This window comes from Pipistrellus hanaki, assembly GCF_964339955.1.
Source record: "Pipistrellus hanaki genome assembly, chromosome: 16".
NCBI classification, from domain to species: Eukaryota; Metazoa; Chordata; class Mammalia; order Chiroptera; family Vespertilionidae; genus Pipistrellus; species Pipistrellus hanaki.
In genome coordinates, this window is record NC_140518.1 from 18,829,794 (window position 1) to 18,847,697 (window position 17,904).

At 56.7% G+C, this 17,904-nt stretch overlaps 1 protein-coding gene across 9 annotated transcripts in view; it reads right to left on the reverse strand.

Annotated features, from left to right (window-relative positions):
• CRHR1 (corticotropin releasing hormone receptor 1) overlaps nt 1-17,904 on the reverse strand; it is a 41,210-nt gene that overhangs the window by 2,758 nt on the left and 20,548 nt on the right. The window contains exons 3-12 of one of the 9 annotated variants that reach the window (XM_084861738.1): nt 13,756-13,875; nt 8,628-8,713; nt 4,811-4,917; nt 4,147-4,267; nt 3,760-3,913; nt 3,427-3,487; nt 1,139-1,211; nt 844-929; nt 516-651; nt 299-340 (exon numbers count right to left, since the gene is read on the reverse strand). In XM_084861738.1, the coding sequence (XP_084717864.1) occupies nt 299-340; nt 516-651; nt 844-929; nt 1,139-1,211; nt 3,427-3,487; nt 3,760-3,913; nt 4,147-4,267; nt 4,811-4,917; nt 8,628-8,713; nt 13,756-13,875 (986 nt within the window). The remainder of the gene's footprint in view (nt 1-298; nt 341-515; nt 652-843; nt 930-1,138; nt 1,212-3,426; nt 3,488-3,759; nt 3,914-4,146; nt 4,268-4,810; nt 4,918-8,627; nt 8,714-13,755; nt 13,876-17,904) is intronic. The other 8 variants (XM_084861736.1, XM_084861741.1, XM_084861739.1 and 5 more) reach the window with 8 other exon arrangements.

The window sequence follows — 17,904 nt, forward strand, 5'->3', positions numbered from 1 at the left end:
CAATCCACACGCATCCCCTGCCCTAGGGCTCAGCTTCCCGGCTCTCAACAATCCATGTCACAGACCACTGACAAGGCTGAGCCCCGGCTCTTCCCCCTTCTCAATGCCAACTGCCTAAGTGAGCAAAGGAGTGGGTTTGCCAGGGCAGGAGCAGCGTGGGCAGGTGGCACGGACCCCCCAGGACATCCCTAAAGGGGGCGGGGAGGAGGGCCGGCCTGTGGGGGGCAGAGGGCGGCTGCAGGCCACCTCTCCTCCCAATAGGCTTCCTGCCGTCCTGAGCCCCAGCCGGGGTCCTTACCTCGCTGTTGAGGAAACAGTAGAACACAGACACGAAGAAGCCCTGGGGTGGAGGAGAAGGAGGTCAAGGGGACCGGGCTGGGTGGCCCCACTCAGTTTCCGGGCAGCCCCTTCCCTCCTCAGTGTCCTGCCCCTCCAGGCCCCTGCCTGGGAGAATGCCCACCCCTGGAGGCGGAGGGTAGGTGGGGGGCAGGGCCATGAGGGGAAGGCGTCAGTACCTGGAAGGACTCCAGGAAGGAGTTGAAGTAGATGAAAACGACCCGGGAGACCTCGTCCTCCCCGGGGTTCACGAAGAACAGCATGTAGGTGATGCCCAGGAGGGGGAGCAGGACCAGAGTGGCCTTCACAGCCTTCCTGGTGGGGGGGGGGGCGGGAAGCCAGAGTCACAGCCCAACCCGGAGGGGGCTGGGCTGGGAGTCAGTCCCCAGTGTCTGAGATGTGGGGGGCGCTGGGGTTTCAGGAGGGACTGCCAGGCCTGGGGGAAGACCCTGGGTAAGGACCGGGATCTCTGGAGCCCCCAGGGGTGGGGGACACAAGACCAGCTACCTGTACTGAATGGTCTCAGACGTGGTGGACGCCCGAAGTTTGGTCATGAGGATGCGGACGATGTTGAAAAGGAAGATAAAATTGATCTGCAAGCGAGCACACAGTGGGATGGTGTAGGCTTGTGTGTGGGGGCAAGATGTTAGGGACTTAACCGTCTCAGGTCTGGTCTCGGTCCCCACTGCTGCTCTCCCGCCACCTTCACTAGCACTGGAACATTCTAGGCAGAGGGATCCTTGGGGTTCACAGTCGGCTCTGATTGCCCCTCCCCACTGCCCGCCCTCCCCCAGGTTCTTACCAGCAGGACCAAGATCATGGGGCCCTGGTAGATGTAGTCGGTGTAAACCCCAGGCCTTTTGCCAAACCAGCACCTAGAAGGCCACAGATAGGAGGTGAGAGGAGGGGGCCATTCGGGTCCAGTTCGGTGGCATAGGGGAGCGGCGTTGGTTGGCCAGGGCAGGACCGGGGCTGGAAACCAGGCTCTGGATGCCCAAATTCCAACCCTGGCAAAAGGTCAAGCCACTTGATCCCACCACAGCACTCAGTTATCCCATCTGCAGCGTGGTCTGCATCCCCTGTCATTAGATGTAAAGCTGGAAGCAGGCAGTGTGGCAGGGAGATCGTGGAAAAGACGTCTGAGAGGAGCAGGCATGGGCCCAACACACCACTGCTCCCTTCAGTCTCCGGCACAAGCCCCTGGTGGTGCCTTGCCCTGCCCCTGTCCCATAGTAGGCCCCCAACAGCTAGCAGTCTCCCAGTCGGCTCCATTGCAGTGTGAACAGCCTTGAGGCAGAGCTTCCATAGGTCCCGCCCACCCCAGGAGGCAGACTTGCTTTGCATTTTCCTGAGCTCCCTCCAGCAAGCTCTAGGAAGGTCAGGGGAGGGAAGGGGACAGGGCACCCAGTAAATCCCACCTCCCTGCCTAGAGGCAGCCCCGCAGTGCCTAGATCTCACGATGCTTCCACAAACCAGCACTGAGATTTTTAGGTGGAAAACCTTGACTTTTTAAAGATTGGCAACAAATTCAAAAAACATGATGCAGACCATACGTGAGCTGTCTGGAGTGGCCTTGAGTCTGGATCCCTTCTGCTGCAGTGGCAGCATCTTGCCACAAGGTGGAGCTCCAGAGTCATCCAGACCAACTTCCCCACCTCAGGCATCCTTTTTCCTCTAGGATGCTTACTGGGCAGCTTTGGGGGAAAGTTCTTCCTCTTTCCCCCTGTGCTCACACCTACGCCTGCACAACTGCAGGCACAGACCATCACCCAGGGTGTACGATGCTCCTGCTCAGGGACTCTGACCCACAGTGGTGTGTCAGTTGCCCTCTTGCGGGGGCCCCCCCCCCGCCCCTCCCCCCATCACCCTGGTAAGTAATGAACATGATTTCCTAGGCTCCTTGTCCATCCCAGTGAGGCTGTGGTGGCTGCCCTACTCTGTGGTGGTGGGGAGAATTGTCACTGATGAAGGCCGCCTGGAACCCCAGTCAGACAGTGGGTTCCTGAACCACTTTGGTGGAGAAGATCCTGGAACATCCCTAGGCTTTGTCCCCTTTTTCCGCCTCTGTCTCAGTGGTTCTCTTTTCTCCAGTGCAGAGTAGAATCACCTGGGCAGCTAAAAAAAACATCGTGGTGCTGGCCACACTCTGGACCAGTTACATCCACGCTTGGAGGTCAAGCCTGGGCATTGGTACTTTTTAACACTTCCTGGGTGACTCTAATGGGAGCCAAGGCTGAGGACCACTGCAGTGGAAGCCTGTTGTCAGGGGCAGCTGGGAACATCTGTATCAATAAGGCACTCAGGACTTCAGAGCTGCAAGGGGGTCTCTGAGATTGTCTGGATCAATTGCTATTAAGTCTTAAAATTAATAGAAAACATTTGTACGGCATATATACAATGTGCCAAGTACAATCCTAAATACTTAATATACACTAACTCATGTCATCCCCACCACACCCTGTGAGGGGGGCACTATTATTAAGATGCCCATTTTTCAGATGAGGAAGCTGAGGCACGCTGTAGTACAGGGGTCCTCAAACTTTTTAAAGTGGGGGCCAGATCACAGTCCCTCAGAGAGCTGGAGGGCCGGACTATATGAACTACTAATTCCTACTGTAACACCTCGGCTGCGCTCACTGCCCAAAAAACCTGGCGGGCCGGATCAGACTCCTCTGCGGGCCGCATGTAGCCCGCGGGCCGTAGTTTGAAGACCCCTGCTAGTACGTATAGCACTCAGGTCATACAGTTACTTAGTGATGGGGCCACGATTCAGACCCTGAACAGTTTAGTCTGGCTCCACAGGCAGCCGGTAACCCTCCTGTGGTTCTGCCTGGGAGAGCCCAAGACAGAATTGCCTGGATTTGCCTGTCCAGCCTCCCCTCCCCACCCCTCCCCCCTTCAGGCAGAGCACCCTAGGGAGCCTCAGACTGAGCCTAGCCCCATGCTCCCTGTCTTCCTAGATGAAGAAACTGTGGCCCTGACAGGGAAGGTGACTGCTGAGGGCCCTGGAGGAGCGTCAGGCAGAGCTGGGCTGAGAGCTGGACCTGGGGCCGAGGGGCCCTGAGGCGGTGGAGGAAGGAGCTGACTTACTTCTCGTTGTCGTAGTACAGCTTCCCGATGGCCCAGGCCACGATGATGGGGAAAGGCACGCCTGGGGAAGACAGCGGGCCTCAGAGCCAGTCCGCGGGCCTGGGGGACCCGGGCATCCCAGGGCCTGGAGGCGGGCGGGGGTCCCCAGGGTGGAGCTGGGACCCACTCTTCCAAGGTACCACCTCCTTTAAATGCTCCCCCCACCTCAGCGAGGGCACAGGGCTGTGGTGTACATCCTGTCACCCTAACCTGGCCCTGCAGCCCGCTGACCTGGGTCTGGGTGAGGAGAGGGGAGCCTGGGATGGGAATGGGGGGTGGGGGGGACCGGCTCACCCCAGCCAATGAGGATGAACATCCACTTGCGCAGCCGGTCGGTGGAGTAGGTGAGCACGATGGCCGTGTGCAGGTAGCAGCCCTCCCCAAACATCCAGAAGAAGTTGGTCACGTGGAAGTAGTTGTAGGCGGCTGTCACCAACCTGCACCAGCCCTGCCACCCGCCCCCACCAGATATGACAGTGAGCGGGGTGGGGTAGGGTGGGGTGGGGTGGGGGCAGCACCCGCATCCCACCCTGGGCCTAGGGCCTCCCCTCAGCAGGATGGGGCACTCCCCAGGATCCACTCCTGTCCTGTGGGCCCCAAGGCCTGGCCCTGGCCCTGCCCCTCCAGGACAGCCCCGCCCGGACCCCTCCTCCACCCAGGCCTGCCCCCGCCAGGACATACCACGTTGCTCTGGTGGACTTCGGGGCTCATGGTGAGTTGGACCACGAACCACGTGGCATTGCGCAGGATGAAGGCCGAGATGAGGTTCCAGTGGATGATGTTTCTGAGGCACCGGATGCTCCTAGGGGCGGCAGGGCAGGTGGGTGTTGGGAGCAAGGGAAGGAGAGAGAGGATGAGGGATAGGCCTGCAAGCACCACTCCAGCCCAGATGTATGGATGGGAAAACTGAGTCTCAGAAAGGGGCTGACTGGCTAAGTCACACATGGCCCTTCCTACCTGTGACCCACCCACACCTAAGCTCTGGGGGCAGAATCTGCCACAGCCAATGCTCCAGGACCAGGGGCTACCCCTTCCCCCGTTGGGCACTCCTCCCCGCCCTGTGGTCCCAGGTTTGAGGGTCAGAAAACACACAGGCCTCCAGTGGGGCATCTCTCTCCAGCTTTCACCTTATGCTTTGGCCACCCTCCGCCCCCTCCCTGTCCCTGGCAATTCCTGGGCAAGGGGGCAGAAGTGAGCCTGCCAGAGGTTTCCAGAGATCTGGGACTCTGCAGCTGTCACCCCCTCCCACTGAGGCGAGGGGCAGGATCCCCTTCCCAGCAGCCCCCTGCGCCTGCCTTCTCCCTCCCCTGCTCAAGGCCCAGGGACGGTGCCGGGGGCTGCTCACCTGAGCCGCAGAAAGAGGACGAAGGCCACCAGGAGGGCCACCAGGGAGACGCAGTGGCCCAGGTAGTTGATGATGATAGCAAGATGGTAGTGCACCTTGTTCTTCTTCTGAGGCCAGAGAGAGGGGCAGAGGTGAGGTTCCCGCACGGCCCCACCCCTGCGCCCAGACCCAGTGGTGGCACAGACCCCGTGGCGGCCGGGACAGAGTGGGCAGTGCTAACAATAGTTGCCCCCTTCCCGAGCCCCGAGTGCCTCACGTTGCCCTGGAGCAGCCCTGTGTCCTTTGGGACTGTGTCTCCCTGTCTGTCTGTCTGTCTGTCCCTGAATCCCACGCTCTGTCCCCTGCTCCGTGCTGTTGAACGAGTGTCTGTTAACCTGACTCTCCCCATCACACAGGGACCCCGTTCTGCGTGCACAGACGCGTGTGCAGGGCTCACAGGGGTGTTCACGCTCACGTTTCCACTCAGGTCAAACTCTCTGGCCCTGGGGGTGCAGACACCAGCCCCCGGGATGTCCTCCTTCCCCCCACGTCTGGGTGGAGCCACCTCCGCCTCCACCACCCCTCACTCCCTCCTGCTGCCGCTGAAGCCGGCCTCTGTCAGCGAGGGGAGGGTGGCTGTGGATTCGCATCCACAGAATCGGTAGAAACCACAGAACCCCCTCAGGTTCTGTAATTCCCTTTCTAGGTCCAGCCCCTGCCCGAAGTGAAGGGGATCTAGAACAAAGTCCCCAACGTTGTAGCTTCATTTATTTCATAGATCGATGGTCCCGAGCGATCAAGTCCAACCCCATCCATCTTCCAGGTGAGAAAACTGAGACCCACACTCACTCACCTAAGGCATGTGCCTCTGCAGTGGGACATGCAGCAGCCATCCAAGCCACTCCCTCCTTCTCCCCTCTCCCCTCCCCCTCTCCCCAGCCCTGCCCCACCCCTGCTGAAGGGGCAGCCTCACTGCAGGACCCCTGAGGTCCCAGGCCCAGGTGCTCAGCGGCTCTGCTCTGGGGGCTGGTTTTCCCAGGGTGGGATGTGGGTGCTCTGCTCTCGGGGCTGTTTCTCCAGGGTGGGATGTGGGTGCTCTGCCCTCGGGGCTGGTTTCCCTGGCAGAGGCTTTCAGGAACCAGGCAGGCAGTCACGTTAGCAACTCAGTGCTGCTCAGAGGGGCTGACACCCAGCGAGGTGTAAATGGAGGCAGGCCAGAGAGACAGAGGGGAAGGGGCTGTGCAAACGGGGAGGGCCTCTGAGCACCCGGCAGCAGATACCAAACCTGGAGTCTCCCTGCGCACATCCAGCCTGACTGGAGCTGGCGCTTCGTTACTTTTATTAAATTCTCCACATGCTGAAGCCCCTGGGTAATAAGAACGTGAGGGAGCCCAGGCCCATGGGAATGTGAGGAGCACAGTGTGCAGGGAGCCCCTCCACCACCACCTGCTGTCAGCTCTTCCTCCAGCCCCCCCTCCTGCCCCCCAGCAGGCGGTGCCAGGGTGGTTTGGGTGAGATGAATCCTTTATTAAGCACCTACTGTATGCTGGACACGGAGCCAGGAACTCAACAGATGTCACTGCTTTTCTTTCTTATCACTGCCCCCCAAGACTGTCCTTCTGTCCCTGTTTTTCCAGTTGAAGAGGCTGCAGCATCGGCCCAAGCCAGCCAGCCAGCAGGCACATTCCAGTACTGCTTGGTCTTAAAGACCCGGCTTCCCCTGTCCCCACGGATGGGAAACAGAGGCACTCTCTCTGTCCGGGCTTCTGTGGGGAGGATGGGGACTCATGAGGGTTTTTCTCCACTGAGGCTGCAAGGGGAGAATTGGACCAAACCATTCAAGGTTAGAGGCCCAGGCTGGTTCCAGTCCCATCTCAGCTGCCACATCAGCCTGTTGGCATCTGAGGAGGAGCAAGCCGTCTGTGTGTGGGGTGGGGTTCACAGTGCAGAGAGCCCGAGAGGGTGTTGGGCAGATGGCAGTGTTACCTCAAGAGATGTCCAGAGATGGTCAGCAACACCCTGAAAGGTGGTCAGTGACACCCAGAGAGAACAGCCAGCCACATCCTGAGATACCCAGGATGTGACACTCCGAGAGACAGCCTGACCTCCTGAGAGAAAGCCACCACTCCCCACAGAATAGAACCAAGTCCCCAATGTTATAACTTCATTCAGAAGCTGCTGGGATGCTCAAGAAACACGTGGACACAGCCCATCCCTGGGCCTGACCAGCACCCTGTCCTTGTCCCGTTTGGAGACCTGAGATGGAGGAAGGCGGAGTGGTGTGGCACTGGGGCTTGTGTTCTGGTGGTGAGGGCTGTGGGCTGGCCTCTGGGCGCCCTCACAGCTCCCACTTCGCAGGCGGCTGGCCTGCCAGTCCATCACCTGCAATCAGTCCCTCTGGGCATGGTGCTTAATTAGGGCACATCCAGGGCCCAGAGCGGAGAAACCAAATGGGGTGCTCGGTTAATTGCAGCAGCTCCAAGAGGAAGTGAGGAGTCCTGAGCGTGGGGAGGGCCCTGGCAGGGCTAGGGGCTGGCTTGTCTTTGAACAAGTGCTTCCTCCGGTGACTCTTATTCCCAGGCAGATCAAAATGGGATGGAGGGTCTCCAGGGTCCCGTCCAATTTAGATCCTTCAGGCACAGGAATTCCCAGGACTGCCTGGTCCAGCCCCTCTCTCCTCCACCCCAGAAGCCTGAGATTCCTCAGACAGCTTGGGCCATCCTCCCTTCTGCCCCAGGCTTCCAGCTCCATGGCCCCCACTTCCTCAGCACCCACTGAAGGGGCGGGTGGAGATGTAGGGACTGGGACAGGGGGGCAGGCAGCAACACCAGGAAGATAGATACACCCGGGCATCTGCCGAATCTCAGCCTTAAAGGTTTATTCATTGCAGCACTGTTTGTAGCAACCAGAGACTGAGCATAAAAAAATGGGTAAATAAATTACGGTCCATCTGCACGATGTGATATTATGCAAATGTAGAAAAGAATGAAGCTGCTCTTCAGGTACTGGTGTGAACAATCACCAAGATGGATACTTACATGCAAAAAGCAAGGTGTCGAATAGGGTGTATAACATGCAATGTTTGGGTAAAAACAGAGAAGAATATAGGCACCTAATTACTTGAATATGCAGGGAATGTCTCTGGGAGAACATTGAAGAAACTGGCAAAATGGGCCCTAGCTGGTTTGGCTCAGTGGATAGAGCATTGGCCTGCAGACTGAAGGGTCCCAGGTTCGATTCCTGGTCAGGGCACATGCTTGGGTTTCGGGCTCCATCCCCAGCCTATCAGTGATTCTCTTTCATCATTGATGTTTCTATCTCCCTCTCCCTTCCTCTATGAAATCCATAAAAATATAATAATAAAAAATAAATAAATTGGCAAAATGGTTGTCTCTAGGAGAGATTCCCCGGGGCTGGGTTGAGAGGGAGACATTCTCTGCCCATTTGTACCTCTGAATTCTGTATTATGTGTAACATCTTCTCAAAAACACTTGCCGATTTAAAAGGCTTTCTAAAAGGATTTTTCGAACTGCCCTGCCCCCACCCCCACCCCCACCCCCTATTCTGATATAGCCCCTGGCTGCACCTGGATGCGTCACTCAGGTGGGAGCGGTGGAAAACGGATGAAAACCTGTCCCAGTGAGCAGGTGGAAGGAGGGAAGGAAGGAACGAGGACTCCACGTGGCACAGACTCCCTCCTTACTACACGAGCTTGAGTGCCCAGCGCCTTGCCGTCAGCCTCTGGCTCTCCCCACCCTGACTGGCCACCGGCCAGGTAGCAGGCAGGACCTCCACTGGGGGCCCCGGTAGCGGCATGGCAGCCTCCTCGCAGCCTCACCTCCTCGCTGAGGATCTCCTGGCACTCTGAGTAGTTCACGCGGGCGGCCCAGCTGCCATTGGCCAGGCACTGTCTGTAACCGTTGTCTGGACAAAGGAGAGAGAGAGAGGCAGAGTGACCCGCGGTTCCTCTCCCAAATAGCAGCCTAGGCATCTGTCTGCCCATCCACCTGTCCATCTATCCATCCACCTGGGCCAGCACAGGGCCTGACTGCTGGGGAAGCTGGGGAGAGGGGCTTCCCTACTGCCCCAGCTTCCTGCCTCTTTCTGCCCCCTGGTTCCAAAAGGGGCCCAGCGTGAACTCCAGCACCTGACCTTGGAGGCACGGCTCTGCCCGCTTGGGCTGGCATGATCATGCCCAGGAGACTGGTCCTTGGGCAGTCTTGACCAGCTCATTGGGCTCTTTCCTTGCAAGCCCTTATGTCGTGGCAGATTATGTGGGGGGGTGCCCTTCTGAGGACTTTCTCATTTTGGGGTCTCACATGACAGCAGACACGAATGGTGAGATCTGATGAGTCAATCTCACTCCCGAGGCTGGGCATGATATGGAGGAAGGGTGTGTGGTGGCAGCTCACGTGGCACAAGGAAGCGACAGGGTGTCCTATGGTGACTATTGTGGTGAGGTTCTTACGTGTGTGTGTGTGTGGGGGGGGGTCCTCGCATGCTCCATGGGGTGAGGCTCAGGGGGCCGGTGCTGGGGATGGCCCCCATGGGCCATTTCCCGATGTTGGGAACATCCCTGGTGGAGGTCTCTTGGGACAGAAAATGACAGGTAGCAGGGGTGCGCTGGGGACCTCACAGGGTGGGTCTCACGTAACAAGTCTCTCATTATTAGGACCTCTACAGCGGGCTCACAGACTGGCACATGGCAGTGAGGAGAAAAGACAGGAGTGGCCCAAGGTGGGGGGGGGGGGCGGCCTGTGCAGCCATGAGCTGGACTGCAGCCCAGAACCTGTCACCTTCTAGGGATAGGGAGGAGCCCCGTGCTCTGAGGCCTGGATTCAGGCTCTGGGATGACAAGAGCTGCACAAAGGGCCCCCCTGGGCATGTCCCCGGGACTCTGATACCCAGGAAGGAAGGGACAAGAGAGATCCCAACTTCAAGTCTTTCTCCCTTGCTGATAGAGGTAGTCCTGCCTCACTCTGTACCTCATCCAGCATCAGTGGCTCTAAAGGTGTTTCCTTGACTTAATTCCTCACTCCAAGCAGAACTGGCTGGAAGGGAATTGAATCCTGAGCCATTTCCGCTGGAGCCTCCGTCCTGCTGCAGGCCGTACCACGGTTCCCACTGACCCTCGTGTCACAGGGGACAGGAGAACTGCCCGAGTCCCAGTCCCTGAGCCCGGGGCCCGGCAGGGGCAGAGCAGTGTGTGGGAGGCAGAGGTGGGGGCCCAGGGCCGGCTCAGTGCTGCTGTGCAGCGTGAGGAACTGGGGCTCTCTGGCCGCTCAGGCCCCCCTGCTCATGTGCAGGGAGGGCTGGACCGGCAGGTCAGCCAGCCTGGGAGCTGCCTCTCTGCTGGCAGCATCAGGACCAGAGGGAGAGGATGGTGTGGGCGGTGCAGGGAGTTGCTACTGTATCACCGAGAGAGGGAGACAGGGTCTGGCCTCCAGGGCTGCAATGCTGTGAGGCCTCCTCACTAACCCCGCTCCCCAGCCCCTCTGCTGAGAGGCCCTCACGCCTCTGTAGCATGCCAGTGGGGAAACAGGCTAAATGGATTTTTAAAGCTCTGCTCAGCTTCTCTGCCAGTTGATTGCGTCTCAGCAGAGTTGAGCCTTGGGCAGAGCTGGTTAAGATGCTGCTCATTCTCTCCTAATTGCTAAATGAAGGTTAAGCTACCAGAGGGCTGAGAGCTTAGTGACTGGGTTTTCAGGGGGGTTTGGGGGGGGAGGCAAGAAACCAGGGCCGTGGTCGGCAAACTGTGGCTCCCGTGAGCCTCACCACATGCAGCTCTTTGGCCCCTTGAGTGTGGCTCTTCCACAAAATACCACGGCCTGGGCGAGTCTGTTTTGAAGAAGTGGCGTTAGAAGATGTTTAAGTTTAAAAAATGTGGCTCTCCAAAGAAATTTCAACCGTTGTCCTGTTGATGTTTGGCTCTGTTGACTCATGAGTTGGCCAACCACTGAGCCAGGGGACCCGGTGTCTCTGCTGTGTCTGCAAAGAAAGGGACTTGGGGGAGTGGTTCTTGCCTAATCAAGGCAGAGCAAAGCCGTGTTAAGAGCATGGCTCTCCACCCAGAAGAGCCTGGGTTCAAAATCTGGCGCCATGCCTCACTCGTCCTGTGACCTTGGACAACTCCCTTACTTGAAAGACGGGAATGAACTTAACAACAGCTCCTACCTATGGGTTGAGTGAGCATTGTAGATGACCCATGCAGAGTGCTGGGAGCTCCACCGGCAGGTGGTGTGAGCTGTGATTGTTGTTATTGTTTTGGCGCTGTATTTACGTAAGACTTAGAACATGTCGCCTGCCCCTATCAAAGGGGGTACTGGTGGGGATAACAAGAGCCATGCACTTAGCCTGAGCCCCCCATGTGCGGCCAGGAGCTGGAGTCCCTGCCTGGCCGGGTCATCCAGAGGGAACAGGCTTTGGTGGCGAGGCAGGAGGCGACCCTGAAGGAAAACAGGCCTGACAGGCAGGGAGTCGTTGCCAGGGAGGATGCGACCTCCTTGTCTTTGATTGCTGAGCTGAGCAGTCTTCTCGGAGAATCATGGGAAAATGGATATTTTTGGAAATTCTCCCCATCTCTTTGAAGATCAGGTGCAGCAGGAAGGAGGGCATTAAGGAGAAGGCCAGGAAGTCCCAGCAGCACCTCATCAGTAAATGAATTAATTAGTGATTAATGATTAGGTGCAACTCTGGGCTCTCACTCACTGTTGATTGCATGGGCATGTTCCTCATTGTTCGGCACTAGGCATCTGGAAAGAGGGATCTGCCAGCCCAGCCCCCACATCTAGGGGCCATCGCCCCCAGCTCCTCTCCTGGGATCACACGGAGGAGAGAGGAAGCCGAAGAGCACCCCACCCAACCCTCCCTCTCACCCTGCAGGTGGAGCAGCCGAGGCCCAGTGTGAATGCCGAGGTTCCTTAGCCAGTTACACCCGGAGCTGGGGCTGGAACCCAGGACTCCTGGCTTCCATTTAAGGCAGGGCTGGTAAATTGAGTGCCCAGGCACCAAGTTCTGAAAACACTCACTTTGGGGCATGTCAAGTCATCCTTGGGGACAAGAGTGGAGGAAGCGCATAGGGAGTGGCCAGGACTGGCTATAATTTGGTGGGGCTGTAGCCAGAGAGAGCCTGGCCAGCCCCACTGAAGGGTATGGATTTGACCATGGAGGCCATGGGGAGTCATAGAAAAGATGACTCCGAACAAGGGTGTGATGGGGTCAGATGCAAAACAAGGGTTAGAGATCGGGTACCTTGGACAGGGACAGTGGCACTGGGACCGAGGGCACTTAGAGCTAGACACGAGAGTCACTTTGGAGGTGAAAGGGCAGGACCTGGTGCCTGAGAGGGAGAGGGACCTCCCTCCAACACCCCCCCCCCCCCAATGCACCAGCCCCAGTGCTGTATTCTTCCTGTAGGCACACAGCTTTGTGGTGGAGTAGCAGGAGGGCTGTGACTCCCCGTGTGGCCCTGCTTCTAATCTTTGTGACCCTGGGCAGCTAACAGCCTCTGCCTCCATTTTCTAACTGTGAAACGGGCCCTACTAAACTGGAGGCCGGCCGGCTGTGTACCCCGAGCTCTCCTCTGAGGTCCTTCTGCCCTTCCTCTTGCCTGATGTCCTCCCACACCCCTACCAGTCTTTCTTCTTCTGTGGAGTCCAGGCACATGAAGCTGCTTTATCTGGCTGTTCCAACCTCCTGTCTGACCCCAATGCCTCCCCAGGACCCTCCAACCCTTTCTTGGCTGAAGTCCCCAACCCTAACCTTAGTCCAGCTGGTAAAGGAGAGAGGTGCATGCCAAAACCGGTTTGGCTCAATGGATAGAGCGTCGGCCTGTGGACTGAAAGATCCCAGTTCGATTCTGGTCAAGGGCATGTACCTTGGTTGCGGGCACATCCCCAGTAGGGAGTGTGCAAGAGGCAGCTGATCAATGATTCTCTCTCATCGATGTTTGTAACTCTCTATCCCTCTCTCTTCCTCTCTGTAAAAAATCAATAAAATATATATTAAAAAAAAAAAAAAAAAGGAGAGAGGGGCAGGAGACGGAACTTGGCAGCTTTGAGCTAATGAAGTCTTAGAAACCATGTCATCCAGCCCTCTCCATCCTCAGGAAGGGGGCAGAGGGCCATGGGGGGAGGGATGTGCTAAAGGTCACACAGCCTGTCTCAGAGTGAACCACCTGGTGTCTGTGGCCCCCCTTGTATCCTTTTCAGGCTCTGAGCTCAGGCCCACCAGACCCCAAGGGCCCACCCAAGACCCCACCCTCCCCTTGGACAGGTGAGGACTCTGGCCTGCAGGTGTTGCTGTCTTGATAAGCAGGGGCTGTGAGTCATTGACAGGGGAGAGCAAATTAATTCTGAGGGTGACAGGTGACATAGCAAGGAGCTGCAAAGCCTGGAGGTGGAGGCTCAGGGCCTCAGGGAGCAAGGTGTTTACAAAGGGATCAAATATCTGAAAACGGGGTTACTCCTCCCCTCCCCCTCTTCCCCCACTTTGTGGGCCCGTATGCAAGGCCAACATGGCTGTAGATCATGAATTCGGAGTCCTCCACCTCCAGGCCTCATAATAGCTCTGAGCTCAGGGTCCTCATCCCAAAGTTGGGGCTGTTCTGAGGATTCCCGCCCTGGCTCATGGGGTTGTTGGAGGCTCAAGTCGACTTTGTCAACTGCAGAAGGAAGTGTCACACAGACCTGGATGCAAGTCCAGCTTCACCTCTTACCACCTGGGGACCTCGGGCAAGTCCCCTGACCTCTCTGAGCCTCAGAGGCCTGGGCTGCACGATGAACACTATCCGGTTACGTGTAGTGTCTCCGGGGGTACCGTGAGAACCCGCAGTGTGAGCACGCCGTGCCCAGCAGAGCAGAGCTGGCCTTTGGTGGCTGCTGTATCCACGAGCTATTGTTTTTATCGTTTTTGTTATTATTATTTTCCCCATCTCCACCAAGTCTGCCCTCCAGAGGCCCCCTTACTTGTGGTGTTGTAGCGGACACCGAAGAAATAGGCAGGGCAGGGCCGAACCACCAGCTGCCCCGCGGGGCTCTGCGGCCAGCAGGTGCCAATGAGGTCCACGGATGCATTGCACTGCAGTCCTGGGGGCAGAGACAGCTGGTGAGGCAGAGCAAGATCCCACTCCAGTGTCCTCCCCACCTCCTAAAAGGCCCACATCCCTCCCCCTACCCCCCACAATTGGGGACAGGACTAGAGTGATGACCCTGGTGCAGAGATCGCTCATCCTATGCAGGGGAAGACACCAGGGAAGGAATCTGAATTTGATGCGATGGCACTAGGGAGCCAGAGTGGATTCCAGGGCGGAGGAGGAACAGAGGTGACTGAGGTCCTGGCTGGCATTTAGCTTCAGGTCCCTCTGCTCTGTAACCTGAGGACACTTTTCTCGGCAGGTCTCTTGGGGCAGACCTGAGCTGTCAGACTTCACAGAGCGGAAAGGAACCAGCCCACCCCTGACCCAGTCCCCCTTACACGTCTTCAGAACCAAACCACGCGTGCTCTGGCCCTGCAGGGAGGAACCAGCTAAATGAAGTTGGCCTGCCTTGCCGCGGGCCTGGTGACCACATTTACTGAACACACACTGCTTGTACTCTCGTCTGTGCTCTGCCCTGAGAGGACTGACAGAGAAGGGACCATGGGGAGCAAAGGCAGGGAGACACCATCCAGGGGAGCAGAAAGGACACCGAACCAGGAGTCTGGAACCCTGACTTCAGACTGGGCTGTGTTACTCATTTGCTGTGTGACCATAGGCAAGACACTTGCCTTCTCTGGACCTGTCTTTACAGTAAAATGAAGTGGTTGGATCTGATCAGAAATTCTTAATCTCAGTTCATGGGAGCTTTCAGGATTCATAGAGAATGAGATTAAATGAACAACTTGGTCTATATGTGCATTTTGCTTAGGAAAGGGACTTTGGCTTTCATTAGATTCTCAAAGGGGCCTGTGGCTTAAAAAAGGATGTAAGCAGATGAATTAGAAAGTGGAAGTCAAATTCCGCTTCCAAATATTTGCCCTTAATTAAAGAGCATTTGGAGTGGAGCGTGTGTGTGTGTGTGTATGTGTGTGTGTGTGTGTGTGTGTGTGTGTGTGTGTTGGGGTGGAGTTGAAGCCACAGCAATACTTCTGGTCTCCAACTGAGCTTCCCCTACTTTCTCTGCCTTATGATGCCCGTCCCCTGCATAGGGCTGGCACAGTGTGCCCATGGTGCCCAGCAGAATGGGAGGGATTAATAACCTGGGACGGCACATGAATGTACAGACAGGCCAGGGAGAGCCATGAACCCTGGCTCTCTAGGGTTCAGCCCTTCCTTCTGCCAAGCTCTGGCTGGGCCCACCTGCTATCTCCTCCCCAGCTTAGCTCGGCCCCAGTCTCTCAGAAAACAGCACTGGATTAGACTGGCGTCCTGTCCCTGCTGGATGCTGAGCAGTGCCGAACAGCACTTGGACCAAATGCTGGTTTTCCTTTCTAATCAAAGCTATTCATAGGGTGTTCGTGCAGATCAGGGCTCCGGGGGAGAGGCCTCGAGGCCAAGTGGTTTAATTGGAAGAGAAAGAAGTGTGGACTGGGGCTTCATGGCTATGAGGAGACGGTGGGTCAAGTCCACAGTGCAGCATCCCCGAATTGCTTCACGGAGTGAGAAAATCACGTTCAGATTTTGACGCCATGGTCATGTCGATAGTGCTGAGCTCAGAAGAGGGAGTAGCTGGAGGCGTGTGGCCATGGGAAAGGAGGGGTAATATTGTGAACCACGCTCTGCTTTTGTAAAACTTTTCTTCATATATTGTGTTGGATCCTCGTCCACCCTGCAATGTCATGATCCTCTTTTGACAGTTGAGAAAACTGAGGCCCACGGAACCAAGTGACTTGGCCTGAGGTCATGAGTCAATGAGTGAAAAGAACCAAGACACATAGACATGTGTTTTTGACTCTAACTCCAGTGCTCTTTCTATTACACCACGCTTTGTGCCAGTAAAGGGAAAGGGAACAGTCAGTGAGGCATTGGGGAATGAGTAACATTTATTGAGGACTGACTGTGTGAAGGGCACTTGTCAGGCACTTTATATATACCATCTGATTTAATGGCGCCTAGTACCTTCCTCAGTAGGTTGTCCATTTACCCATTCATTCACAGTACCTCCTGAGCTAGGTACTGCGGAGATTAAATGGAATGTCATCTGCATGTCATGTGTGGCAGCACCTGGGACTTGCCCTCTCAGTCAGAGTAGCATTGCCCCTCCCTCTTCCTTTCTCCCTCTCTTTCCTGCCTTGGACACTTCCCCAGAGTCCCTTCCACAGAGAACAGAGGGCAGGGCAGGACTGGGCACCAGCCACAGCCAGGACCAGGCCAGAGCCAAGGCAGGGACTGGCCACTGAGCAGATGGCCCTTTTGGCCTTGAGGACCAGGCACCAACCAATGCCTGAGCCCTGGTACCACCCACAGCTGGTCTAGGGTTTGGGGGTGAGAATGGGCAGGGCAGTCGCTGTTTGCCCCTGGACTGTGGATTCTGTAGCACCTGCTGTGGGTCTTACACCACCTGCCAGCATGGGTACTAATTCTGTTTTACAGATAAGGAAATGGAGGCCTAAGCAGTCACATAGCCTAGCCAAAGTCACACAGACACTGAGAAGCATAAATGGGTTTAGAATGTTGGTGTCTCATGTCTGCTGAGGCTCTCCCCACTGCACCACAGCTGGCCCCAGCCTGGGCACCCGGCCCGCACAGCATTTGCTTGCACCCAAACACACATATCTGTTAAGCAATGAGAAATGCTATGGAGAAAAAATAAGCAGGATGAAGAGATAAAGACAGGAGTTCTATTTTAATTGGTTGTGTCTAAAACACACTTAAGGAGAAACCTAAAGGAAACGAGGGAGGGAGGCATGTGCGTACCTAGGGGAACAGTGTTCTAGACAGAGGGAACAGCAAGGTCAAAGGTCCTGAGGCAGGTGTGAGCTTGGTGCGCCTGACGTGTTGACACTGCTGTCACTGGGAGTGGGGGGGCGGGGGGGGCGGAGTCAATGGGCCAGTGCAGCACTGGTCCTGTATCTTCCTCCTTCCTCACGTGTGCACGGAGCAGATGCATGGGGCTCACGATCTCATTGCTCGTGGGAGCAGTGCGGTCAGATTACCCCCAACACTTGTGAATGGAGGGAGGAGGAGCAGCATGGGTGGCTCCCCGCTGCCTCTGAGAAAACCCTTGCTGAGTAAGGATCATGGGGGAGGGGGGGCTGCTTTAATGAACAGATAGGAACCCTTAGAAGGTAGCCTATTCAATGCTTGTGCATGATCGGGCTCTGGTGTCTTCTTCCAAGTAGGTAGCACAGTTCCCTTCCCCTCAGGCTCAGGGTGCACATGTGCTCAGCAGGTCCTTCCGAGGGAGCCTGGAGCCTGGCTCCTACCCCAGTTATGTCGGGTCTCTCATCCGGGGTTTCTGAGTAAACCAGAATAGGTGGACCCTGGGCAGCAGCCCTGAGGCTGGGAAGCCCATCCTCCTGTTTGGTGTAAGCCCAGGAGCAGGACTCAGCCAAGGCTGTTCAAAGAGGGAGGCAGCTTCTGACTCACACACACACACACACACACACACACACACACACACACGCCATTCAGAGGAAGGTGCTGCTGGGATGAATGGGCAGGGACTCTGCCTATGTCACCAGCCTGGAGAGGGTGGCAGAGGGCAGGCAGAGAGTCCTCTTTGCTCCACCACCTTGTGGTTGAGCTGCCTCCTCTCTGTCTGGGCAGCGAAGAAAGATATACCTTTGCAGAGTGTGTGATTCATCAGGACAAATGGGCTTCCTGTCCTAGGGGCCCATGGGCTCTTCATTTTTGCATTCCCAATACCTAGCACAGTGCCAGGCACATAGTAGGCCTGGAGGACAATTAGGGGCCACGTGCAAACCCAGTGTGAGCATGGGACCTTGCAGGGACAACTTTGCATCCAGGATGATGGACCACGCTAGGCCCCGGGCACCACGGCTCCTGGGCAGCCACATAACGTGGTGGTGGAGAAGTCTAGAATCGGGCCCACTTGCTTATAATCTTAGAGTGACTGCTTGGTAACTGTATATGCTTAGGTAAGTGATCAAAGCTCTCTGAGCCTTAGGTTCCTCTT